Source organism: Dendropsophus ebraccatus, chromosome 1, assembly GCF_027789765.1.
Source record: "Dendropsophus ebraccatus isolate aDenEbr1 chromosome 1, aDenEbr1.pat, whole genome shotgun sequence".
Lineage (NCBI taxonomy): Eukaryota > Metazoa > Chordata > Amphibia > Anura > Hylidae > Dendropsophus > Dendropsophus ebraccatus.
In genome coordinates this window covers 217,833,789-217,861,369 of record NC_091454.1, presented here as the reverse complement: position 1 = coordinate 217,861,369, position 27,581 = coordinate 217,833,789, and the positions used below count along the sequence as shown (strand labels likewise).

General features: G+C 46.5%; 1 protein-coding gene across 1 annotated transcript; it reads left to right on the top strand.

Annotated features, from left to right (window-relative positions):
• Nucleotides 1-12,134: 12,134 nt before the first annotated feature.
• Nucleotides 12,135-17,668, top strand: LOC138769778 (transmembrane 4 L6 family member 4-like). The gene is made up of 5 exons (XM_069948462.1): nt 12,135-12,377; nt 13,788-13,853; nt 13,988-14,166; nt 15,421-15,616; nt 17,405-17,668. The coding sequence occupies exons 1-4, from the start codon at nt 12,195-12,197 to the stop codon at nt 15,611-15,613; spliced, it is 621 nt and encodes a 206-aa protein (XP_069804563.1). The 5' UTR covers nt 12,135-12,194; the 3' UTR covers nt 15,614-15,616; nt 17,405-17,668.
• Nucleotides 17,669-27,581: the final 9,913 nt, after the last annotated feature.

Below are 27,581 nucleotides of genomic sequence, written 5' to 3'. Positions count from 1 at the left end.
ATACAGGCAGTAAATTACTGGGCTATCCCACAAGCTGGGATCATCCGGAAGCCCAGGATATCCATATGTGTATATATATATATATATATATATATATATATATATATATATATATATTGTTTTGTAGTATTTGCAGCTCAGGACAGTAGAAAACTCAGTGGCAGGTGTGGGGGGGGTCTAGGTGACCATATTTGATGGCACCCACCTTCCTTAAACAGAGCTAAGAAACCGCTGAATATGTGTTAAGAGGATATTACCTTTCCTGACTCCACTTCTGCTGGTTGTCACCTCTGAAATTAGGTAGGTTGGGTACTATATGGTGATCGTCATATGGAAAGAAGGGGTCCTAAGTGGCAAGAACCTTTACACTACTCCCCTCTCTAGAAGAACCAAATTGTTAACAAGTAAAGGGCCATTGGTGGGGGTGTAGGGATCCACCGAATCTAGAGTGTACTGTATAAGAAGACTACAGCAATACAGATGGCATACGGAAGAGGAAGGTTCCCTACAGACACAGTCTTGGCCTAAAGCTGGCCATATACATTAGATAAGTTTTAGCTGAACCCCTGACTCTTCCCGACAACATATGCTGATGGAGAAAGGGATCTGACAAATTTGATCTTGTTTGCCCGATCCTTTGTAATTGGGGAAATAAGTCGGGAGAAGAATCTGGTTTCGTTCCTCTTTCCATTGAGAACACATGCTCGCCCATCCAAGCCAAGTGTACTGCGTACATTTATATTAGGGGATCGGGAGAGAGTTTTGAGCAAAACAAGCATTTAACCGGACATTTCAAGAAGCTCCAACTGAATCGAACTAAAATCGTGACCTCTTCTTGTAAGATATCATGGTAAAGATTATACTGTCAGCAAAAAAAAGGCGTTTGGAAGTATTTCTATAAGCTATTACATCTAATATTGATAAAGTTTCATCACCTGACAAGAATGCCAATCTCTTCTCACTCTACTAGGGTGTCAGCCTTTCGTGAAACATCGTTATCGTTTACATTCGAACGATTTAACGATAATTGTTCCATGTAATAGGGCCCTTACTCCCTCTATGCTTTGGTCTCTGTAAGACTTCACTGGACATAGCACCTGTTGTAAAGCGACCTGATTTAGTGGCTAACACTTCCTGACAAGTTGCCCATTGCGGGAGGTATTTTTTTGTCAAGAAGGTGCCATCCTGCCTGGTTTTTAGACTTCATTATATATGGATGAAACAGAGCAGACCTCACCATGTGATCTGTGAGGAACATAGTATAGGAATGTATTTGTGGATGACAGATAATTTAATCAGTGGGTGACCTACCACCCAGGACCCCAGTCACCACATTAACTTGTCCCCTTGTATACATAGGCGCATCACCTGCTCCATATCAAGGGTACTGTAAATTGTCCCATTCACTTAAAGATTAGACCCCCACCAATGTCTCATTGATGGACGATTGACCGAAAAACTAAAAATTCCAATACATGATAGTAGATGTATCCATTATGTATTAGGCTTTTATACTGAAGAGTTTCCAGTAGAGGTCTTGAGATCTCCACCATAGTTGACAAACTCTTAAAATTTCTTCAGAATCTACTACAAAAAACTTTTACCCTAGACAAGTCTCCCCTAAAGGAGGCTGGGGTGGTCATCCACTGAAGAATAGCAGTCATCAGTGTGCTTCTTTACCTCTAGCATAGGATGAACCTGGACGTGATCGAGTTTTGCTCATCTTCTAGTTTGGTTCTTTTGGTGGCTTGGTATCCTTGACAAGCCCAAGGCATTTGCTTACTGATACCATCATTGTTTTTGGGGATTACCTTCAAAAACTAGCATGTAAATATGATATTTTTGGGCAGTGTTCTCAAAATGGATTCCATAGGACTTAATAGTTTCTTGAAATGTTCTGTTGTTTTCCATGAAATCAGAATGGGTAGGTGGAAAGCTTTCTAAACATAATGCACTCTTGGGTACCTTCTTCAAACCTTCTCCATGACTCTTTCCCAGAGACTTGTGTACCAACTCATGGTGGTGTTTGTGCAACACTAAAACCACCTCCGCCTGGTGCAACAAAGGATAGAAACACCCATTAACATGCTCAGTAGGGTTATAAAATTCTGTGTAATAAAATAGAGACGTGGCACTCTCTACCCTATATCAACCACTATTTTTCAACATGACCAGACCAGATTGGAAGCTTCGTAAAGATGCGGCATACAGATTATGAGAAGGGCTCCTTGACTTATGTTGGACCAAAGCAATAAAGAAGGTTCTATTTCCCTGGTTTGGAGGTAGGTTTGTTGTTGAGAAGGTGCAATTCTGCCCTGCGCAATATGTACGGATGAAACAGAGCAGACTTCTGTTTGCTCTGTACTATAGTTAATTATTGGGGGGTACTGGAACCAATTAAACACATTTACATTATTTCCTATGGGAAAACACTGCTCGGTTCTCAAACTGTCTTTCTAAACCAATTAAGTACTGGAAATTGTCCCATTCACTTGAAGGTTGGACCCCCACCAATCACTGATGGCCTATACTAAGGACCATCGATATCAAAGTCCCAGAGAACCTGAACAACACTGACTTCCTGCTTTCTTGAAGAGAGTCTTAGCTTGGAAGCTATCTCATCCTCCTTGGCCATAAAAATCCCAGACCTTGTACAATGGAGCTTCCAGATAATTATGTGCCGAAGGAGACAAATAACATGGCGATACTTCCTTAAAGCTCCTTAATCAAGAAGATGACCTTGGAAGAAAAGTTCCTGATGCTGAGCTGTGCATAACAGTTATGTCTGGTATTGCTTCTCATTCATATAGAGGTGGGACTGAATTGCAACACCAGACACATACTATGTACATATTCACACTATTACTTTAATGCACATACATGGTGGTCCTACTGTAGTGGTCTAATAATTATAATTAAGGATAAATCTGGTTATCCAGTATCCATTCTTGATGGTCCATGGGTTTCATACTTTTACCTGTTGTTCTACAGGCCAGGGGCCATCGGGAGTCAGATGCCAGCGTTTCGATTCAGACAAACCCAAGCGTTTAGCAACTTCGCTCATCTCTAATTTTAGTGATCTATTTTATACACAGTACATTTCTATTGTTCTAGTGTCCAGCCTTGGTGATACAGTGATTTAAAGCTATTTCCAGTTGTTCTAGGTACAGTAGTTAGATATAATGGTTTATATACATTCCTGTTATTCTAGAGCAGCGTTTACCAACCGGGGTGCCGCGGCACACTGGTGTGCCGTGAGAACCCGCCAGGGGTGCCGCGGGATCCCGGTGGGAAATGCAACACTGTCCCTTTAATATCCCTAGAAGCTGCGGCCGCGCAACTTCTAGGGATATGCTGATCGGTTTGATGTTCTGCCCGCAGAATGTCGGAGCAGGACCTGTCAGCGTCCTGCTCTGACATTCACTCCCATAGGCCGCGGCACTTCATGCCAGAAGCCTATGAGACGTGACCTCTCCGGCAGGCGTGATGATGTGACGTCATTATGTCTGCCGGAGGTTCAGTCCCCGCAGCTCACAGAATGGAGCCTGAAGAGGAGGGAGAGCTGCTGCCTGCAGCCACACAGCGCCGATTAGTGAGTATGATGGTTTTTGTTTTTTTTAAACTATTGGTACATATTGGTATACTGCAGGGGGCATTATTAACCCCTTAGTGACCGCCGATACGGCTTTTTACGGCGGTCACTAAGGGTCCTTATTCTGCTGCCATCAGCTTTTTACGGCGATGGCAGAGAATAAGGCTACGGGGCCGGGACGGCCCCCACCCCTTCCCCCCGGCTACGGGGGGTAGCTGAGGGGTTGGGGCAGTGTGTGGGGTCCGTCCCGCCCCCCCCCCCCCCCTTACCGACGATCGCCGCTATTAACGTTATAGCGGCGGCCGTCGTTAAAGGAGATTACCGGTGCTGCCGCCGCCTTTCATCTCCCCCCGCCGTGAATCTACGGCGGGGGAGATGAAAAAAGTGTCCCCCAGACCTCAGATCAGCCCCCCCTAGTAGGGCGATCACTAACCACCCTCCCCCGGTGGCCATCATTTCCAAGATGGCCGCCGCCATCGCTGTGAACCGACTAATGTCGGTTCACAGCGATGGAAAAGTTAAAATGAATGAAAGCCCCATGCTCTCCGCCACCGGAGGTAGCGGAGAGCATGGGGCAGTCATCGGGGACCCCCCTGTTGGGTCCCAGTACAAGCGATCAGCGGTATATACTATATACCGCTGATCGCTTGTACCATGTGCATCCAGGCACTTTTTATCCCCTGTCACCATGAATGATTGGTGACAAGGGATAAAAAGTGATGTCCCCCCACCCCCCAAGTCGCCCCCCACCCCCCCTGTCACCCCCGACTCCCAGTCACCCCCCCTTCCCCATATACTCACCTGCTCCTGGAGCTCCTTCCTCCTCGATGTCCTGGCTGGTTATGAAGTGCGCATGCGCTTCACAACCAGCCAACTCTGAAAATTTAAAGTGACAGAGACCAATTTGGTCTCTGTCACTGAACTATGATTACTGAAATAGAAAATATCACAGTAATCATAGTAATACAGTGAAAATGAATATGTAAAGTACAAAAAGTGACAAACATACAAAAAAATAAAACACACACTTTTTATTATAGTAATAATTGCAGTTTACTCCCTAATTACCCCTAACCCCTCCCCAGATTACCCGTAACCACCGCACGTTGCCCGTAACCACCGCACATTGCCCGTAACCACCGCACGTTGCCCGTAACCACCGCACGTTGCCCGTAACCACAGCACGTTGGCCGTAACCACCGCACGTTGCCCGTAACCACCGCACGTTGCCCGTAACCACCGCACGTTGCCCGTAACCACCACAAATTGCCAGTGAACCCCTCCCGATTGCCCGTAACCACCCCAAATTACATGTACCCACCCCAGATTACCTATAAGCACTTCAGTTTATCAGTAACAATCCCAGATTGTCTGTAACCCTTCCAGGTTGCACATAACCCCCCCAGGTTCCCCGTAATCATGCCAGATTACATGTAACCCCTACCCAGATTGCACGTAACCACCGCGCGTTGCCTCTGACCACGCAACGATGCCTCTGACCACGCCACGATGCCTCTGACCACCGCACGTCGCCTCTTACCACCGCACGTCGCCTCTTACCACCGCACGTCGCCTCTGACCACCGCACGTCGCCTCTGACCACCGCACGTCGCCTCTGACCACCACACGTCGCCTCTGACCACGCCACGGCGCCTCTGACCACCCCAAATTGCCAATGACCACCTCCAGATTGTGGTGCCCATGCCAGATTACAGGTATCCACCCCAGATTGCCTATAAGAACTTCAGTTTATCCGTAACCACCCCACATTACCCGTAACCACCCCAGATTGTCAGTAAGCACTGCAGGTTGCCCGTAACCACCCCACGTTGCCCGTAACCACCCCAGATTGTCTGTAAGCACTGCAGGTTGCCCGTAACCACCCCACGTTGCCCGTATCCACCCCAGATTGTCTGTAAGCACTGCAGGTTGCCCGTAACCACCCCACGTTTCCCGTAACCATCCCAGATTGTCTGTAAGCACAGCAGATTGCCCGTAACCAGCCCACGTTGCCTGTAACCAGCCCACGTTGCCTGTAACCAGCCCACGTTGCCTGTAACCACCCCACGTTGCCGTAACCACAGCAGGTTGCCCGTGACCACCACACGTTGCCCATAACCACCCCTCGTTGCCCGTAACCACCCCTTGTTGCCTGTAACCACCCCAGGTTGCCGTAACCACAGCAGGTTGCCCGTGACCACCCCATGTTGTCCGTAACCACCCCAGATTACCTGTAACCACCTCAGGTTGCCCATAACCACCCCAGACTGTCCGTAACCACCCCACATTACCTGTAATCTAATTTTTTTTATTTAATTTTAGTAACTGCGCTATTCTAATAACCATTACTAGCTGCGGTTTTGCTCCTGTAAATTGGCGCTCCTTCCCTTCTGAGCTCTGCTGTGTGCCCATACAGTGGTTTATGCCCACATATGGGGTACCGTTGTACTCAGGAGAACCTGCGTTACAGATTTTGGGGTACATTTTCTCTCCTGTTCCTCGTCAAATTGAGAAATTTCAAACTAAACCAACATATTATTGGAAAAATTCGAGTTTTTCATTTTTACTGGCCAATTTTGAATACTTTCCTCTAATACCTGTGGGGTAAAAATGGTCACCACACCCAAGATGAATTCTTTGAGGGGTGCACTTTCCAAAATGGGGTGACTTTTGGGGGGAATCTATTCTGCTGACCCTACAGGGGCTCTGCAAACGCACCTGGCGCTCAGAAACTTCTTCAGAAAAATCTGCACTGAAAATGCTAATTGGCGCTCCTTCCCTTCTGAGCCCGGCTGTGTGCTTATGCAGTGGTTTATGCCCACATATGGGGTACCGTTCTACTCAGGAGAACCTGCTTTACATATATTGGGGTGACATTTCTCTCCTGTTCCTCGAGAAATTGAGAAATTTCAAACTAAAGGAACATATTATTGGAAAAAATCGAGTTTTTCATTTTTACTGTCTACTTTTGAATACTTTCCTCAAATACCTGTGGGGTCAAAATGCTCACCACACCCCAAAATAAATTCTTTGAGGGGTGCACTTTCTAAAATGGGGTGACTTATTGGGAGATTTTACTCTGCGGACACTACAGGGGCTCTGCAAACGCACCTGGCGCTCGGAAACTTCTTCAGCAAAATCTGCATTGAAAAAGCTAATTGGCGCTCCTTTCCTTCTGAGCCCTCCTGTGTGCCCATGCAGTGGTTTATGCCCACATATGAGGTACCTTTTCACTTAGGAGAACCTGCGTTACAAATTTTGGGGTACTTTTTTCCTCTTGTTCCTCATAAAATTGAGAAATTTCAAACTAAAAGAACATAATATTGGAAAAATTTGAGTTTTTCATTTTTACTGTCTACTTTTGAATACTTTCCTCTAATACCTGTGGGGTCAAAATGGTCACCACACACCAAGATGAATACTTTGAGGGGTGCACTTTCCAAAATGGAGTGACTTATGGCGAGATTTTACTCCGCTGGCACTACAGGGGCACTGCAAACGCACCTGGCGCTCGGAAACTTCTGCAGCAAAATCTGCATTGAAAAAGCTAATTGGCGCTCCTTCCCTTCTGAGCCCTCCTGTGTGCCCATGCAGTGGTTTATGCCCACATATGGGGTACCATTGTACTCAGGAGAACCTGCGTTACAAATTTTGGAGTACTTTTTTCCTCTTGTTCATCGTGAAATTGAGAAATTTCAAACTAAACAAACATATTATTGGAAGAATTCGAGTTTTTCATTTTTACTGTCTTCTTTTGAATACTTTCCTGTAATACCTGTGGGGTCAAAATGGTCACCACACACCAAGATGAATTCTTTGAGGGGTGTACTTTCCAAAATGGGGTGACTTATGGGGGGTTTTCTCTCTGCTGACACTACAGGGGCACTACAAACGCACCTGGCGCTCAGAAACTTCTTCAGCAAAATCTGCATTGGAAAAGCTAATTGGCGCTCCCTTCCTTCTGAGCCCTGCTGTGTGCCCATACAGTGGTTTACGCCCACATATGGGGTACCGTTGTACTCAAGAGAACCTGCATTACAAATTTTGGGGTGCTTTTTGTCTCATATTCCTTTTGAAAATGAGAAACTTTAATCTAAACGTATATATTATTGGAAAATTAAAATTTTCCATTTTTTTACTGCCTAATTGTGAATACTTTCCTCCAGCCCCTGTAGGGTTAAAATGCTCATTATACCCCAGATTAATTCTTTAAGGTGTGTAGTTTCCAAAATGGGGTCACTTATGGGGGTTTTCAGGATACCAGACTTCTAAATCCATTTAAAAAAAGAACTGGTCCCTAAAAAAATCAGTTTCACGAAAATGTGATAATTTGCTGATAAATTTCTAAGCCCCATAACACCCTAAAAAAGTAAAATATGTTTACCAAATTATGCCAGAATAAAGAAGACATATTGGTAATGTGACTTAGTAACTAATTTATGTGCTACGACTTTCTTTTTTTAGAAGCAGAGAATTTCAAAGTTCATAAAATGCAAATTTTTTTAATTTTTCATAATATTTTGATGTTTTTCACAAAAAACACACTAAAGTAGTGACCAAATTTTGCCACTAACATAAAGTGCCATATGTCACGAAAAAACAATCTCAGAATCGCTAGCATACGTTAAAGCATCACTGAGCTATAAGAGCATAAAGTGAGACAGGTCAGATTTTGAAAAATTAGCCTGGTCATTAAGGCCCAAACTAGCTGCAGCACGAAGGGGTTAATATATAGGGGCATACTGCAGGGGGCATTATTATTATATGGGGGCATACTGCAGGGGGCATTATTATTATATGGGGGCATACTGCAGGGGGCATTATTAATATATGGGGGCATACTGCAGGGGGCATTATTAATATATGGGGGCATACTGCAGGGGGCATTATTAATATATGGGGGCATACTGCAGGGGGCATTATTATTATATGGGGGCATACTGCAGGGGGCATTATTAATATATGGGGCATACTGCAGGGGGCATTAATATATGGGGGCATACTGCAGGGGGCATTATTAATATATGGGGGCATACTGCAGGGTGCATTATTATTATATGGGGGCATACTGCAGGGGGCATTATTATATGGGGGCATACTGCAGGGGGCATTAATATATGGGGGCATACTGCAGGGGGCATTATTAATATATGGGGGCATACTGCAGGGGGCATTATTAATATATGGGGGCATACTGCAGGGGGCATTATTAATATATGGGGACATACTGCAGGGGGCATTATTATATGGGGGCATACTGCAGGGGGCATTATTAATATATGGGGGCATTATTATATGGGGGCATTAATAATATATGGGGGCATACTGCAGGGGGCATTAATAATATATGGGGGCATACTGCAGGGGGCATTAATAATATATGGGGGCATACTGCAGGGGGCATTAATAATATATGGGGGCATACTGCAGGGGGCATTATTAATATATGGGGACATACTGCAGGGGGCATTATTAATATATGGGGGCATACTGCAGGGGGCATTATTAATATATGGGGGCATACTGCAGGGGGCATTATTATTATATGGGGGCATACTGCAAGTGGCATTATTACTGTATGAGGGCAAAGCAGGGGGCACTTGTACTCTGGCCTCATGGCCATAGTACTTCTCATTGTACCCCTTTATATTGCAGTATATGAGCCACATAATTATCAGCACCATATACTGTGGCGCTATACAGTGCACATCACCACAGTATATGGTGCTGATAATTATGTGCTTATATACGTGGGACTGTATGTATGAGTTTACATGGGACTGTATATATACTGTATATATATATATATATATATATATATATACTGTATATATATGGGAATACATAGGACTGTATGTATGAGGTTACATGGGATTGTATATATGAGGGGGTTATCCTTTTTTATTTCACTTTTTTAAAATAAATAATTTATTGAAAGGACCTCTGCCCGGCATATGTCACTCTTGAGGTTTTAAAAAGCAGCTCTTGTGGTGATAAGAAGCTGATTTAAAACCCCCAAGAGTGAACTCCGTGAACTATATGTATAATATGTACTGTTTTAGTGTCATTTTATGCCATTTTGGTTGGTGGTGTGCCCCGGGATTTTTTAAGTATAAAAAGTGTGCCGCGGCTCAAAAAAGGTTGAAAATCACTGGTCTAGAGTACATCTTTGGTGACACAGTAGTTTCCTGTTCTTCTAGCGTCCATCCTTGGTGATCTATTGTTTCAATGCTCTGTTCTTTTCATTTTCATCCTTGGTGATGAAGTGGTTTATTGTTCTTTTTTGTTCTTCTAGAGTACATCCTTGGTGACCCAGTCGTTTTCTGTTCTTTCCTGTTTTTCTAGAGTCCATCCCAGAGATTTGTTTTTTCAGTGCTCGTTTCTGTTCTTTTACTTCTATCCTTTGTGATACAGTGATTTAATGTTCTTTCCTGTTCCTCTAGTTTCCATCCTTGGTGGCTTGTTGTTCATTCTTATAGTTCAGGATCCCATTCTTGGTCACCTAGTAGTGGTTCGTTGTTCCTTTCTGTTCCCTATCATCAGTAAAACACTGGTTTCATCTTTTTTTCCTGTTGTTTTAGAGTCCATCCTTTGGTGATCTAGTGGTTATACGTACATTATTGTTCTTCTAGAGTCCAACATTTGCGATCTAGTGGTAATATAGTATGTAATTCTTGCTCTTCCAGAGTCCATGTCTGGTGATCTAGTGGTTTTATGTACATTCTTGCTCTTCTTACGTCTATCCTTGGTGACCTAATGGTTTTATGTACATTCTTGCTCTTCTTACGTCTATCCTTGGTGACCTAATGGTTTTATGTACATTCTTGGTCTTCCAGAGTCCATGCTTGGTGATTGAAACAGGGATATGACTGCTGATATATTGATATTCCTATTGAATATTAATAATTGATATTCATAAGTAATATTATTATCAAGGATATTATTATTACTATGGTAATAACTGACAAATTATCAATATAATTCCTTATATCAGTTAAGGTTCAATATTGACCATTAACATCTAATCTAACTATTAACAGTCAATATGACAATACAGTATAGTACTTATAATCACTTGACTGGTGGTATCAGCAATAATTTTGATTATAAATCCTGGCCAGATTTGCCTTGTGGGGACTCGTCTGAATTCCGGCCTTGGCAACAATTCCCGCAACAGTATTGTAGGTGACGGGATACTATTTCATCACCTATGCTCACTGGGAGAATGCTGCAAACCCTCTAAGACATGGTTTGCATCAAGCTGGGTCTTAAATCCTTCCCCAGCAGGTCATTTACTGTCTCCAAGTTTACTTCAGGACTTTGATATCCACCCACTCCCAATGAACTTCCTCCCAATCCCATGGGCATTAGATCTCTCCTCCCCTGACCTTCCTGTTTCTAGGATCATCTTTTCTCACTTCTTGCCCTGTCTCTAGCCAACCTTTCATCAAATCAATTTGGTTCCTCACAAAATTCTTAAATCTGTGATCCCAGTTGTCAACTCTACGTCTAAATCATGTACGGAAATTCGCCAGGTATACAGGACAAATTTAGTGACAGTGATGATCTTCCATGGGGATGACACTTAAGGAGATATGTTATCTGCCAACTGATGGTTAGAAACCTTGCAAAACTGTGGTTTGATGGGTTGGAGACCTTCGGCTTCGACCCATACCACTGTCACACATCCTTACTGTACCTGATCTCCTGCTGAACTGGTACCATTGGTCGCTGTTTTCAGCCTGTAAGGCTAGGTTCCCCATGGATTTGGATTGAGACAGATAGACCCACTGTCTAAAGGACCAGAACCTTTCATCTATCTCCTTACAAAAGGCCACCTAAACCATTTATATTAAGGTCAAAGTTAATGTCCCTGCCTGTGGGGTCTTTCCAATCAGAAGACACATATCTGTTCCAGAATTAGGGGTACCATCCATCCACAGTTGGGGTACCACACATCTTGATACACTTCCCCTGGTACAATGATCTAGTGGTATTATGTAAATTCTTGCTTTTTTAGAGCCCACTCTTTCTCATCCAGTGGTTTAAGTTGTTCTGGAGTCCATTCTTGAACAGCTGTTTGCCGTTCATTCCCATTTGTCTAGATTTCTTCCATGGTGGTCCAGTTATTTGATGTTCATACAGTGTAACAGTACCTGTTCTAGAGTTTATACTATGGTTTGGTGCTTATTCCTTTTGTTCCCGTGTCAATCCCTGGTGATCTGAGCTTAGCACTGCCTCTAAAGCAGGACTGGGCTCATGTTTTTGGTGGACACTCCGAAAGTCTTATGCCCAAAGCCAGTGTATTAGTGGTGGGCCACAGAAGTCGTGATGTTCCTCCTGGATCCTGCTATACAAAGTTTATTATATTTAATATTCAAAGCTTTATCATGACATCAGCGTATCTGAGCCTGTCCCCCTCTCTCCTGCGTCACAGTCTCTTCCTAGTTATCGACTCTAGTCCAAATTCCACGGTGACTCAGTGAATGTTATCTATGAATCTGTGGGGTTGGGTCTGGAGATATAAGGGACCAGGATCAGTGTCCTCTTCACAGTTTCAGCCTCCTCCATCTGCTCTTAGCCTTATCCACATCTCACCACCATGTGCACCGGAAAATGTGCGAAATTTATCGGGATTGCCCTGTTCCCTTTTAGTGTCATCTCCCTCATCTGCAATGTGATCCTACTCTTTCCAGGATGGAAAGTTGACGCAGTCCAGAACGTAAAGGAACAGATGACACCAGAAGTTGTGTATCTGGGAGGCCTTATAGGAGGGGGATTGCTGGTAAGATGATCAACTTTTTAACATATAGAATGAAATATCATTTCAATGCATATCAACGCATGGAAGTGAAGGAGTAATGCTTATCCTCCAGAAGAGGACCATAATAGCCTTTTAAAGAGTCTTGAAACATGACTGGGGATTATTCGAGAACAAGTTCTCTTCCTTCTGGAGGAGTGCTACTTTTTATCTTAATGCATGGAGATTCTAGTAGTCTGGATGTCCTGTTTAGCATGGAAGTATGAGGGCTAAAGCTTTGGGTGTGACCATGGTACTCTGTAGACCTTTTTGATTGCTATATCCTACGAGGTATATTCTCCCAAACCTAGTACCAGCGCCCTGACAAATTATTTTCTTATCAATGCATGGAGATTTCCGTAGTCTGGCACCTGTTAGTCAGGGTGTCCCAGTTAAGATAAAAGTATAAGGGCCGAAGCTTTGGGTTTTGCCATTGTGTTCTGTTGAAGTCTATTTAACCTTCAGCAGTTCTTAGTTGTCTTCTCCTGAACCTAGAACCGATGTCCTAACAAATGATTTTTTGGGCTAATTTTTATTTCAGTACATTGAGATTCTAGAAACTTACGCTGTGGCCATGGTGTTCTGTAGAAGTCCATTTGACCTTCAGAAGCTCTGAGTTGTCTTCTTAGGAACCTAGAACTGGTGTCACGACAAATGATTTTCTAGGGCTAATTTCCATCTTGATACATTGAGTTTCTTGTAGTCTGGCACCTGTTAGTCTGGGTGTCCCAGTTAGGGTGGGTTCATACTGAGGAATTCTCGCAGATAATATCCGCGGAATTTCGCTGTCTGTCCGCGCGCCTTTCCGCCGGCTCCATAGACACCATTCTATGGGCTGGCGTATTCCGCTATCCGCATGTCACTTCTTTCGGCGGATAGCGCAATACGCCATTATCCGCGAGAATTCCTCAGTATGAACCCGTTCTTAACATGAAAGTATAAGGGCCGAATTTTTGGGTGTGGCCATTGTGTTCTGTTGAAGTCCATTTGACCTTCAGCAGTTTTGTGTTGTCTTCTCCTGAACCTAGAACCGGTGTCCTAACAAATGATTATTGGGCTAATTTTCATCTCGTTACGTTGAGATTCTAGAAACTTACGCTGTGGCTATGGTGTTCTGTAGAAGTCCATTTGACCTTCAGGAGTTGTGGGTTTTCTTCTTCTAAACCTAGAACTGGTGTCCTGACAAATTATTTTCTATCGCTAATTTCCATCTCGTTACGTTGAGATCCTTGTAGTCTGGCATCTGTTAGTCTTGGTGTCCTGGGTAATATAAGGACCGAAGCTTTAGGTGTGGTCATCGTCTCCTGTAGACCTTCAGGATTGTCACATATCACTCTGTTCTTGAAGTTCTCCAAGTTGTCTTCTCTTCAACCTAGAATTATTTTTCTATTCCAGGTGCTTGTTCCAGCCATTCACATCCAAGCCACCGGGCGAGAGGGCTGCTGCAACAACCGCTGTGGGGTGAGTGCACTGACCCTATACATCTTGTAGTTTATAAGGTAGTGTGATGTGGTGCCGAGCGAGTGTATCTTAACGTGCTATGTTTTATACATGTTATGACCACTTTATCATTAATACGATATTTCACCCCACAGATGTTCCTGTCCATCATCTTTGCTGCTATTGGTGTTGCCGGATCTCTGTACGGTTTTGTGTTGTCTGTGCTGGGGATGGTGAAAGGACCTACGTGCTTGTTCCCTCTGCGCAACGAAACCACCAACATAGTGACACCAACATGGGGACGTCCCTTCGATTCTGACTTTAAAGATTTTAAGTAAGGATTGGAAATCTCTACCGGAAAACTCGCCTATAAATGGATTATCCAGAATTAGAAAAAAAAGCTACTTCCTCGGAAAAACAGCGCCACCCCTTTGCTCAGGTTTGGTGTAGTATTACAATTCAGCACCCAAACTGAGGATAAGAGTAGTGCTGTTTCTGGAAGAAAGCGGTCATGTTTTTCTAAACCTACATAAACCCTTTTAAAGGGGTAGTTCACAAAAAAAAAAAAATCTTTCAAATTAACTGGTTCCAGAAAGTGCCAGAGATTTCTAATTTTCTTGTATTAAAAATCTCCATCTTTTCCAGTACTTATCAGCTGCTGTATGTCCTGCAGGAAGTGGTGTATTCTCTCCAGTCTGACACAGTGCTCTCTGCTGCCACCTCTGTCCATGCCAGGAACTGTCCAGAGCAGCAGCAAATCCCCATAGAATACCTCTCCTGCTCTCCAAACTGGAAAACAACAACTTCCTTTAGGACATACAACTTCTTTTTTTTAATAGAAGTAAATTACAAATCTCGGGCACTTTCTGGAACCAGTTGATTTAAATAAAAAAATATATATATTTTTTGTGATCTACCCCTTTAAGGGGCTTTCCACTGAAAACAGTTCCAAATGCACACCCTATATCTCCGCCATCTGTTTTAGAGGCCCAAAAATATTTTGAGCAAAACTTGTAGATTTTTTTTAGAGGGAATTCTTTTATCATATCTATATTGTCATGGTATAAGGGATAGAGGCGGAGAGGTGACAACCTTACTATCATTTTCTTTACAAGGAGGCTGGTTGTCACCACCATATTTCTGTATCTGACTTATGGGCCTTATGAAGTTCCATGTTTTAAGGGTTCACCAAAAAAAGTATTACATGAGTTATATCTTTTGAGTGGAGCCACCCTTTAATACCACAAGCAACTCGTGGACATGTGTGGCGCTATTTTTGGTAGAAAGCAGCTATGTTTATCTAATCCTAGATAATCCCTTTAATTATATAACATTTTATACATTAGTTACCTCCAGAGCTGAATTCTTAATTACATGTCATATCATAAAAGCAAAACATGGTGTATACACAGTGAAGCAACAGAGGGCAGTAGTGAGGTGAGAGTCTTACTGGAAACCAGCTGAATTATGAATGCAGCTCTGGATATGATTGTAATATAACATCAGTTTCAGGATCAGCATCAAATCATTATGCAGAATAGTTTCCAGGAATGACCAGTTAACCCTTTGCTTCTCTTTGTTCCTGCAGCAGTGAAAATTATCTGTTCAACAAGACCATGTGGCAAGTCTGTGAGCTCCCCAAGGATGTGGTGGAGTTTAACATAATCCTGTTTTCTATGGTCCTGGCTTCCTGCGGCATCTCTCTGGTCCTGTGTGTTATCCAGATGTTAAACGGTCTCTTTGGCTGCCTCTGCGGAACCTGCGGCGGGAAAAAGGAATAGATGGTGAGTGTCGCTTCCATATTCCAGCCCAAAATCTATCTATCTATCTATCTATCTATCTATCTATATCTATCTATCTATATATATATTTTTTTTACATTGTTATGCTGAGCGGTAGTAGTAAGGAGCAACATACCTCTGGTGCCATTAATGGCTGTGTCAGGAACTGCAGGGTCGCTCAAGCCCTTATCTCGACACAGTTGCGCACACACACACACACACACACACATATATATATATATATATATATACCGTATTTTCCGGCGTATAAGACGACCCCTGAATTTTCAGCAGATTGTCAGGGGTTTGCCTTATACTCCGGAAAATGTTAACCCCTGCCTGACCGTAGCCCTACTGCGCTCAGGCAGGGGTAAACTGCAGCTAAATTTAAAAAAAAACAACATTTAACTCACCTAGGGCCCGTTCCCAGCCTCCGCGCCTCCCGTACCATTCCTGGTGCAGGAAGTGTGACGTACACTCCCTGCGCCGGAGATCGCAGAACCTCTCCCAGACAGCCAAGCGTTTCTCGGAGAGTCTCGGAGATGCTCGGCTGCCAGGAGAGCTTCAGGAGAATGAGAGGCTTTGGCAACTTCTAGCGCCTATCTCATTCTCCCGAAGCTCTCCCGGCAGCCGAGCGTCTCCAAGCCTCTCTGATGAGACGTTCGGCTGCTAGGGAGAGGTTTGTCGATCTCTGTCTCTGGCGCAGGTAGTGTACGTCAGATGGGAGGCGCGGGGAGGTCAGGAACGGCCCTAGGTGAGTTAAATGTTTTGGTTTTTTTTATAGTGGTCGCCCCATACAGTGGGGATGGGGCCATTTTTGAGCTCTCCCACTGTATGGGGCGACCATACCAGGCGTATAAGACGACCCCCGACTTTAACCCCGGGGTTAAAAAGTCGTCTCATACGCTGAAAAATACGGTATATAAAACATGTCAGCATTAGGATAGACACTACACTGAGGGAAGCTGTCTGTGTCACTAGTGTTGCAGCCTCCCCTGATGTCTATATGATACATATTACCATTGAAGTACACGTTACACTGGTGGGAGCTGTCTGTATCATTAGTGCTGCACCAATAGAATATTGGGGGGGAGGCAGGCTGTCAGTGTCACTGGTTCCGAAGCCTCCCCTGATATCTATATAATACACGTTACCATTAGAATAGACATTACACTGGGGGGAGCTGTCTATGTCACTAGTGCTGCAGCCTTCCCTGATGTCTATATGATGCATGTTACCATAAGAATAGACATTAGACAGGGGAAGCTGTATGTGTCACTAGTGCTGCAGGCTGGGCAACCTGTAGCAGAACAAACAGTGATTAAAAGTTATCCATACTCGCTCTGCTACAGTATGTTGTGTGACACAGACAGCTCCCCCCAGTGTAATGTCTATTCTAATGGTAATATGTATTATATAGACATCAGGGGAGTCTGCAGCACTAGTGACACAAACAGCTCCCCCCTGTGTAGTGTCTATAATGGTAACATGTATTATATAGACATCAGGGGAGACTGCAGCACTAGTGACACAGACAGCTCCCCCAGTGTAATGTCTATTCTAATGGTAATAGAGAGTAAGGCTCAGTAACACTAGTGATATTTAGCTGTGCTGGGATCAGGGCTTGAGCAACCCTGCAGTTCCCAACACAGCCACTGGTGACAGCAGAGCAGCCATTTTACCCCTTACTGCTGTCACTTAATGCAAAATTTGTGATTGTACTATAATATACTAGAGTTATTATAGAGGACGATATTAACCGATTCATGTTTTGTTTTTTGTTTTTTACAGATGACTTGGTAACCATGACAACATACATCTCCCCCTCCCCCTATCACTTCCTTTATACTGATGTCAGAGGCTGGATCCTTTGACAAGACATCCTGTTTGCTTGGAGCGAGTTTAAGGACCCCAATGTGTCAGAATGAAGGGACCCCCCTACCCCAGACTGACCCATTTGTGCACTAGGGGGTCTCATGTGTATATACTATAAACCAGTTAATATTTTTATTTATGATTCATATTGATATATGTGAATAAAGTCAGATTTGGAAACGTGTGTCTCCTCCTCATTTTATAAGTTATTTCCTCGGATTTGGGTCAGACAAATGTATTGCGGAATTTCTTGGCCTTAAATCTAAAAAGATGGAGTTCCATATCCAGAGATCGGCTCTCTAGAGATCCAATGTAAACTCATCCAGGATTACAAAAAACGTGGGGCTTCCTTTAGGAAACAGCGCCACTCCTTTCCTCAGTTTGTGTGTGGTATTGCAGCTTAGCGTCATTGAGGTGAATGGAGTCGGGTAACAATGTTAATAAGGTTAAAAAAGACAAACTCCATTAGGTTCAACCTACATAATAACCCTACTATTTTCTGGGTTGTAATACCACACACAACCTGAGGACAGGGGTGGCACTGTGTATTTTTTCTAATCCTTGATTTCCCCTTCTTTTGGCTCCTTCTCCTGATCAGTCGGGGTCTGACCACCCTGACCCTGACTGATCAGGACAATGAGCGATGAGAAGTGCCTGTCATGTGACCAAGGCAGCTGTATAATGTATGTATGGGGACAAGCCAGCCCAGCAGCACTCTGCAATTATTTGGGGCTCGGTGATGGGCTGACCACCTAGACAGCTTCCCCCAGTGTAATGTCTATTCTAATGGTAACATGTATTATATAGACATCAGGGGAGGCTTCAGCGCTAGTGAGACAGACAGCTCCCCTCAGTGTAATGTCTATTCTAATGGTAACATGTATTATATAGACATCAGGGGAGGCTGCAGCACTAGTGACACAGACAGCTTCCCCCAGTGCAATGTCTATTCTAATGGTAACATGTATTATATAGACATCAAGGGAGGCTGCAGCACTAGTGACACAGACAGCTTCCCCCAGTGTAATGTCTATTCTAATGGTAACATGAATTATATAGACATTAGGGGAGGCTGTAGTACTAGTGACACAGACAGCCCCCGCCCCATTGTAAGGTCTATTCTAATGGTAACATACACTCACCAGCCACTTTATTAGGTACACCTGTCCAACTGCACGTTACCACTTAATTTCTAATCAGCCAATCACATGGTGCATTTAGGCATGTAGACATGGTCAAGACAATCTCCTGCAGTTCAAACCGAGCATCAGTATGGGGAAGAAAGGTGATTTGAGTGCCTTTGAACGTGGCATGGTTGTTGGTGTCAGAAGGGCTGGTCTGAGTATTTCAGAAACTGCTGATCTACTGGGATTTTCACGCACAACCATCTCTAGGGTTTACAGAGAATGGTCCGAAAAAGAAAAAACATCCAGTGAGCGGCAGTTCTGTGGGCGGAAATGCCTTGTTGATGCCAGAGGTCAGAGGAGAATGGGCAGACTGGTTCGAGCTGATAGAGAGGCAACAGTGACTCAAATAGCCAACCGTTACAACCAAGGTAGGCAGAAGAGCATCTCTGAACGCACAGTACCTCCAACTTTGAGGCAGATGGGCTACAGCAGCAGAAGACCACACCGGGTGCCAATCCTTTCAGCTAAGAACAGGAAACTGAGGCTACAATTTGCACAAGCTCATCGAAATTGGACAATAGAAGATTGGAAAAGCGTTGCCTGGTCTGATGAGTCTCGATTTCTGCTGCGACATTCGGATGGTGGGGTCAGAATTTGGCGTCAACAACATGAAAGCATGGATCCATCCTGCCTTGTATCAACGGTTCAGGCTGGTGGTGGTGGTGTCATGGTGTGGGGAATATTTTCTTGGCACTCTTTGGGCCCCTTGGTACCAATTGAGCATTGTTGCAACGCCACAGCCTACCTGAGTATTGTTGCTGACCATGTCCATCCCTTTATGACCACAATGGACCCAACATCTGATGGCTACTTTCAGCAGGATAATGCGCCATGTCATAAAGCTAGAATCATCTCAGACTGGTTTCTTGAACATGACAATGAGGTCACTGTACTCCAATGGCCTCCACAGTCACCAGATCTCAATCCAATAGAGCATCTTTGGGATGTGGTGGAACGGGAGATTCGCATCATGGATGTGCAGCCGACAAATCTGCGGCAACTGTGTGATGTCATCATGTCAATATGGACCAAAATGTCTGAGGAAGCTTCCAGCACCTTGTTGTATCTATGCCACCAAGAATTGAGGCAGTTCTGAAGGCAAAAAAGGGGTCCAACCCGTTACTAGCATGTGTACCTAATAAAGTGGCCGGTGAGTGTATATTATATAGACATCAGGGGAGGCTGCAGCACTAATGACACAGACAGCTTCCCCGGTGTAATGTCTATTCGAATGGTAACATGTAATATATAGAAATCAGGAGAGGCTGCAGCACTTGTGATACAGACAGCTCCCCCCAGTGTAATATCTATTCTAATGGTAACATGTATTATATAGACATCAGGTTAAGATCCGTATTTGTAACTGTGCTGGGACCAGGGCTTGTGCAGTCCTGCAGTTCCCGACACAGGTACTGGTGGCAGCAGAGAAGCCTCTGTTCTTGAATTTAATTGTAAATAAAAAATAATTAAAGTAACTTTTATTTGCTAGAATGATGAAGTTATTGTCACGGCCGCGGCGGCGTCCCATGCTCCGGGCCGCCGCCGCGACCTCCCCCCATCTTATGCAGCTGCCGGGGTCCCGGTGCAGGGACCCGGCGCTGCTACACGTTCGGCCCCGGGGGGCGCCTCACCTCTCCACGCTCCTGTCTCTCGCTGTGCCGGCCGGCGCGCGCGTCCCCGCCTCCTCGGGCGCGCGCGCGCCGGCTGTCTCAGATTTAAAGGGGCAGTGCGCTCCTAATTGGTAGTTGCACCAATCACTCCCCTATAAATCCCAGCATGCCCTGTCCCCTGTGTTGGAGCCTCTACATGCTTCCCATAGCGTTTGGCCCAGCTCCCTGTTGTTCCTGTGTCCTGTCCGTTACCTGGTCCCTAGTCCCTGTTCCTGAGTCCTGTCCGTTACCTGGTCCCTTGTCCCTGTTCCTGGTTCCTGTTCCCCTGTCCCTCCACCTGTTCCTGTGTCCAGCCAGTCACGTGCTCTCTCATCTGCAGACTATTGCCTGTGCCATCTCCTGCCACGCCTCGCCTGCCGACACCAGCAACCAAGCCAGGGGTAGCGACCTGGGGGTCGCCTGCCGCAGCAAGTCCATCCCGCCTTGCGGCGGGCTCTGGTGAAAACCAGCGGCCCCTTAGACTCCGCTCCCTGGTGAGGTTTGTGCCATCGCTGGTGCCGGTCCAGTGGATCCACTACTCCGGGCGTTACAGTAGGCTCCAACCATGGATCCCGGCGAGGTGCCTGATATCCGCGAGGTAGCCCGAGTGGTCGCCCTACAGGCTCAACAGATTCAGCAACAGTCACAGCTGATTCAACAACTGACTGCAGCCGTTCAACAGCATACCACAGCTCAGCAGTCATCACCTCCGGCAGCCTCTTCAAAACTACGACTGGCTCTCCCAAGTAAATATAGAGGTGACCCCAAGTTGTGCAGAGGGTTCCTGACCCAATGCACCATGTACATCGAACTTTTAAGCAGTCAGTTTGCCACCGAGCGCTCTAAAGTGGCTTTCATTATCAGCCTATTGGAGGGAAGAGCTCTGGCCTGGGCCACGCCACTATGGGACCGTAATGATCCGGTTGCTGCCAATTTTCGAATCTTCCTGGACGAGTTCCGCTCGGTCTTTGAGGAACCTGCCCGTGCGTCTTCGGCTGAGACTGCTCTCCTCAATTTATCCCAAGGGACTTCCTCCGTTGGTGATTACGCCATCCAGTTCCGCACCCTGGCTGCGGAACTAGACTGGAATGAGGCCGCTCTGATTGCCACCTTTAAAAAGGGCCTGTCCAGCCAAGTGAAGGATGTGCTCGCTGCCCGGGATCTGCCTACCTCCTTGAACGATCTTATTCTACTGGCTACCAGAGTCTACACCAGGTTTTCCGAGAGAGAGGAGGAGGTTCGGCAAGGACGGCGTCTGAGTCTGCCCCGTCGCCATCCTCGGCTGGCACCGGTGTTCCAGAATCCTGTTGCTCCTAGGTCCCAGTCGCTTCCAGAGGTTCCTATGCAGGTGGAACGTGTTCGCCTGACGACTGATGAGAGGAACCGTCGACTGGACCAGAATCTCTGCCTCTATTGCGGTGGCGCGGATCACTATCGACAGAGATGTCCCCAACGCCCTCAGCGTCCGGGAAACGCCCGCACCTAGGTCCGGTGGGAGAGGCCTCCCTAGGTGTGAATGCCACCTCTCCAAGGTTGACTATGCCCGTCTCCATCCAGACACCCTCTGGGCAAGTTTTCCAGACTACTGCCCTCATCGACTCTGGCTCTGCTGGCAGTTTCATCTCTGCTTCGTTGGTCCAAAGATGGCGGCTACCCGTGATCCAGCTAGCCCAACCCCGGTCTATCTCTTCGGTTACGGGGGAGGTTCTTACCGAAGCGGTGTACAGCCAGACGGCACCCCTAGTCCTCCAGGTGGGAGCCTTACATCAGGAGAAGATCTCCTTCTATGTCTTGCGCCATTCCTCTTCCAACCTCCTGCTGGGGCTTCCTTGGCTGCAAATCCATACCCCTAAGCTGGACTGGAGAACTGGGGAGGTTCTCAGCTGGGGTCAGGACTGTCATAACCGGTGTCTGAGATCTCCTCAACCCAAGTGCTCTACAAGGTCACCTGCTTGTGTCAAGCCTCTATCCGGGCTACCGGAGGACTACCAAGACTTTGTCGATGTTTTCTCGGCCAAGGAGGCGGACTCACTACCACCCCATCGGGCCTATGATTGCCCTATAGACCTCCTTCCTGGGTCTTCTCCTCCACGTGGTCGAGTATACCCTCTCTCTGTGCCCGAGACTGAAGCCATGTCCTCCTACATCCAGGAGAACTTACAAAAGGGCTTCATCCGCAAATCCACGTCTCCAGCTGGCGCCGGATTTTTCTTTGTTCAGAAGAAGGACGGTTCCCTCCGCCCATGCATAGACTATCGGGGTTTAAATAAGGTGACCGTTAAGAACCGCTATCCTCTTCCGCTTATTCCGGAACTATTCGACCGTCTTCGTGGAGCAAAGATCTTCTCCAAGCTGGATCTCAGGGGAGCGTATAACTTGGTCCGAATTCGTAAGGGAGACGAATGGAAGACCGCTTTCAACACCAGGGATGGGCACTACGAATATCTGGTCATGCCATTCGGCCTATGCAATGCCCCAGCGGTCTTCCAGGAATTCGTGAACGATATCTTCCGAGACCTCCTCTATGTCTGCGTCATTGTTTATTTGGACGACATTTTGGTCTTCTCCCCGGACCAGCAGACTCATGTGGCACAAGTGCGTCAGGTTCTACGAAGACTACGGGCCAATCATCTATACGCCAAGCTTGAGAAGTGCGTTTTCCATCAGCGCAGTCTTCCATTTCTTGGCTATATCGTCTCCGATCAGGGCCTACAAATGGATCCAGCCAAGCTCGCAGCTGTCCTTCAATGGCCACGCCCTGTGGGACTTAGAGCTATCCAACGTTTCCTGGGCTTCGCCAACTATTACCGGCAATTCATCCCTCACTTCTCTACCCTGGTCGCACCCATTGTGGCTCTCACTAAAAAGAAGGCGGACCCCAGACGTTGGCCTCCAGAGGCCGAACAAGCCTTCAATAGCCTCAAGTCTGCCTTTGCCTCCGCTCCTGCCCTAGTCCGCCCGGATGTCTCCAGGCCGTTTTCTCTCGAGGTTGATGCTTCTTCTGTGGGCGCAGGAGCCGTTCTCTCGCAAAGGGACACATCAGGCAAGACCAGAACCTGTGGGTTCTTCTCTAAGACTTTCTCCCCTGCCGAGAGGAACTATACCATTGGGGACCGTGAACTCCTGGCCATTAAGTTGGCACTGGAGGAGTGGCGTCATCTATTAGAGGGGGCTAAACACCCGGTTAACATCTACACGGACCACAAGAACCTCCTCTACCTCCAATCGGCTCAACGCCTCAATCCCAGGCAGGCTCGGTGGTCCCTCTTCTTCTCTCGGTTCAACTATACCATCCACTTCCGTCCAGCCGAGAAGAATCTAAAGGCCGATGCATTATCCCGAGCATCCGATGTCATGGGGCAAGAGGAATCTCCTCGTCACATAATACCTCCCGACCGCCTAGTACCAGTTGCCACTTCTGCTCTGCAGAGACTGCCTCCCGGGAAGACTTATGTGCGTCCCGCACTCCGTAAACGCATCTTGAAGTGGGGGCATTCCTCTTTGGTAGCCGGGCATCCAGGAGCCCAAAAGACCGGGCAATTGATCTCCCGTCATTACTGGTGGCCCAATCTCCTCCAGGATGTCAAGGATTTTGTGGCTTCCTGTGCAGTCTGTGCCAGGAATAAATCTCCCCGTCTAAGACCTGCCGGCCTACTATTGCCCTTGCCAGTCCCGGATCATCCCTGGCACCACATTGGGATGGATTTCATCACTGACCTACCTCCATCTGCGGGCAATACAGTTATTTGGGTGGTGACGGACCGCTTTTCTAAAATGGCTCACTTCGTGGCCCTTCCTGGTCTGCCCTCTGCTCCTCGTCTGGCTCAGTTGTTCTTCCGACACATCTTTCGCCTGCATGGACTTCCTCTTCACATTGTGTCCGACCGAGGCTCTCAATTTGTCTCTAAATTTTGGCGTGCCCTATGCTCGCAACTCCAAGTGAAGCTGGACTTCTCATCGGCCTATCATCCTCAAACCAACGGGCAAGTGGAGAGAGTCAATCAGATTCTGGGCAACTACCTACGCCATTTTGTTTCAAGCCGCCAAGACAACTGGTCCGATCTACTCCCATGGGCAGAATTCTCTTATAACCACTTGGACTCGACTTCCACAGGCAAGTCCCCTTTCTATGTGGTCTACGGGCATCATCCTCGTCCTCCTCTGCCTCTCTCTCCATCCTCTGAAGTCCCAGCCGTGGAGGAGTTGTTATCTGACCTACAATCGATCTGGGAACAAACTCGACAGTCCTTACTCAAAGCCTCGGAACGCATGAAGGACCAGGCTGATAAGAAGAGGAGACCTGCCACGAATTTTCTCCCAGGTGACAAAGTCTGGCTCTCGGCCAAATATGTCCGACTCAAGATCCCCAGCTACAAGTTGGGCCCTCGATTCCTCGGTCCTTTCTCGGTGCTAAGACGCATCAACCCTGTCACCTACAAACTCCGCCTACCCCCCACTATGCGGATTCCGAACTCCTTCCATGTTTCCCTCTTAAAACCAGTGGTCCTGAACCGGTTCTCCGATAGGTCTTCGTTCTCTGCTCCTCAAGCCGTCTCTGACGACGTCTACGCTGTTAAGGACATTCTGGCTATGAAGACTGTCAGAGGTAGAAGGTTCTTCCTGGTGGACTGGAAAGGATTTGGTCCTGAGGAGAGGTCCTGGGAACCCGAGGCTAACATCCTGGACCAAGATCTCATCAAAAGGTTCCTGCAGGTTAGAAAGAGGGGGAGGCCAAAGGGGGGGGGTACTGTCACGGCCGCGGCGGCGTCCCATGCTCCGGGCCGCCGCCGCGACCTCCCCCCATCTTATGCAGCTGCCGGGGTCCCGGTGCAGGGACCCGGCGCTGCTACACGTTCGGCCCCGGGGGGCGCCTCACCTCTCCACGCTCCTGTCTCTCGCTGTGCCGGCCGGCGCGCGCGTCTCCGCCTCCTAGGGCGCGCGCGCGCCGGCTGTCTCAGATTTAAAGGGGCAGTGCGCTCCTAATTGGTAGTTGCACCAATCGCTCCCCTATAAATCCCAGCATGCCCTGTCCCCTGTGTTGGAGCCTCTACATGCTTCCCATAGCGTTTGGCCCAGCTCCCTGTTGTTCCTGTGTCCTGTCCGTTACCTGGTCCCTAGTCCCTGTTCCTGAGTCCTGTCCGTTACCTGGTCCCTTGTCCCTGTTCCTGGTTCCTGTTCCCCTGTCCCTCCACCTGTTCCTGTGTCCAGCCAGTCACGTGCTCTCTCATCTGCAGACTATTGCCTGTGCCATCTCCTGCCACGCCTCGCCTGCCGACACCAGCAACCAAGCCAGGGGTAGCGACCTGGGGGTCGCCTGCCGCAGCAAGTCCATCCCGCCTTGCGGCGGGCTCTGGTGAAAACCAGCGGCCCCTTAGACTCCGCTCCCTGGTGAGGTTTGTGCCATCGCTGGTGCCGGTCCAGTGGATCCACTACTCCGGGCGTTACAGTTATGTTATTCATTGATAGGACTATAACCCCCAGTGTCTTCACAGTTCACATAATGAGCTTCCCCCATATCCTTTCTCTGGCAGCAGCTGCAGCATTTATTACCCTGGTGAATATTTAACGTGTAAGCTGCAGTTATTATTGATCACTTACAGTAGATTATTAATAGGTAATATGAGCCATCTGTCCCGCCACTGACATCCATGTACTGAAGGACTGTAATCCTGTGGATGAAGTAACACCTGACTGTAACTATCAGTGGTCCTGAGCGCTGAGACTGAGGGTTCTGTTTGTAGCACACAATACATTTTGTACGGCATCCTATGGTCTAATACACAAAAAGCGTAAAGCATACACCAGTCAGCCATAACATGAGTGAGCAGTCAGTTCCTGCAATATATGTGTTGGCAGCTGAACAGTGACCTAAGCTCTAATAATGACACTGCGATCGCACCCTGACGGATCAGAGATTATATATTGCATCAGTCACAGCGATAACAGTTATATAAAGATAATAGACACTGCAACAAACCTTCCTCTATACTTAAAGTGTCACTGTCATTACATTTTTTTGCAGAAATCAATAGTACAGGCGATTTTAAGAAACTTTGTAATTGGGTTTATTAGCCGAAAAATGCATTTTTATCATGAAAAAGCAGTTGTCTTCATTGTTCTCTATGGAGAGGGGAGGGGTGGAGGGAGATGAGGCACCAAAACAGGACAACAAAGAGTTAATTTACAGCTACATCACCAGGCTATCTCTTCTGATGTCAGCACTGACCTCTCTGACCTCTGAATACCGGCTTTCACACAGCTCCCACTGTGAAATCCTTTGTTCTCTGCTGGCGACTAATCTCCCTCCTCCCCCCTCCCCTCTCCATAGATCAGACAGGGCTTGACTGATGTAAACCAGTCAAGATTTCCTGAAAATGAGTAGAGATGAGTGAATTTCCCGAAGTTCGGGTTCGTATGAACCTGAACTATGGGCTTTTGACTGCCGCTGTCTGCAGCCCCCGGCTGTATCCACCGTGTACATGGAGGCTGCAGACAGCGGCAGTCAAAAGCCGATAGTTCAGGTTCATACGAACCCGAACTTCGGGGAATTCGCTCATCTCTAATAATCAGCAGTGAATGAGAGAGAGGGGGAGGGGGGGGGGCTGGGGAAAGTCTTTTTGAATGCAGATAATGACAGATTTGCCTAATAAACCCAATTAAGAAGTTTCTTAAAATCGCCTGTACTATTGATTTCTGGGAAAAAAACACCAACCCACCCTCTAAACTTAATCCTATTCCTAACCCTCCCTCTAAAACATAACCCCTAAGCCTAGCCCTCCCTCTTAATTTAAAGGGGTACTCCAGTGATTTTTATTTTTTAATCAATTGGTTTCAGAAAGTTATATAGATTTGTAATTTACTTCTATTTAAAAATCTAAAGTCGTCCCATACTTATCAGTTGCTGTATGTCCTGCAGGAAGTGGTGTATTCTTTCCAGTCTGACACAGTGCTCTCTACTGCCACCCCTGTCCATGTCAGGAACTTTCTAGAGTAGCAGCAAAACCCCATAGAAAACCTCTCCTGCCCTGGACAGTTCCTGACATGGGCAGAGGTGGCAGCAGAGAGCACTGTGTCAGACTGGAAAGAATACACCACTTCCTGCAGGACATACAGCAGCTGATAAGTACTGGAAGATTTGAGATTTTAAAATAGAAGTAAATTACAAATCTATATAACTTTCTGACAACAGTTGATTTAAAAAAAAAAAAGATTTTCGCTGGAGTACCCCTTTAATCCGTAAAGTGTCACTGTCTTTAT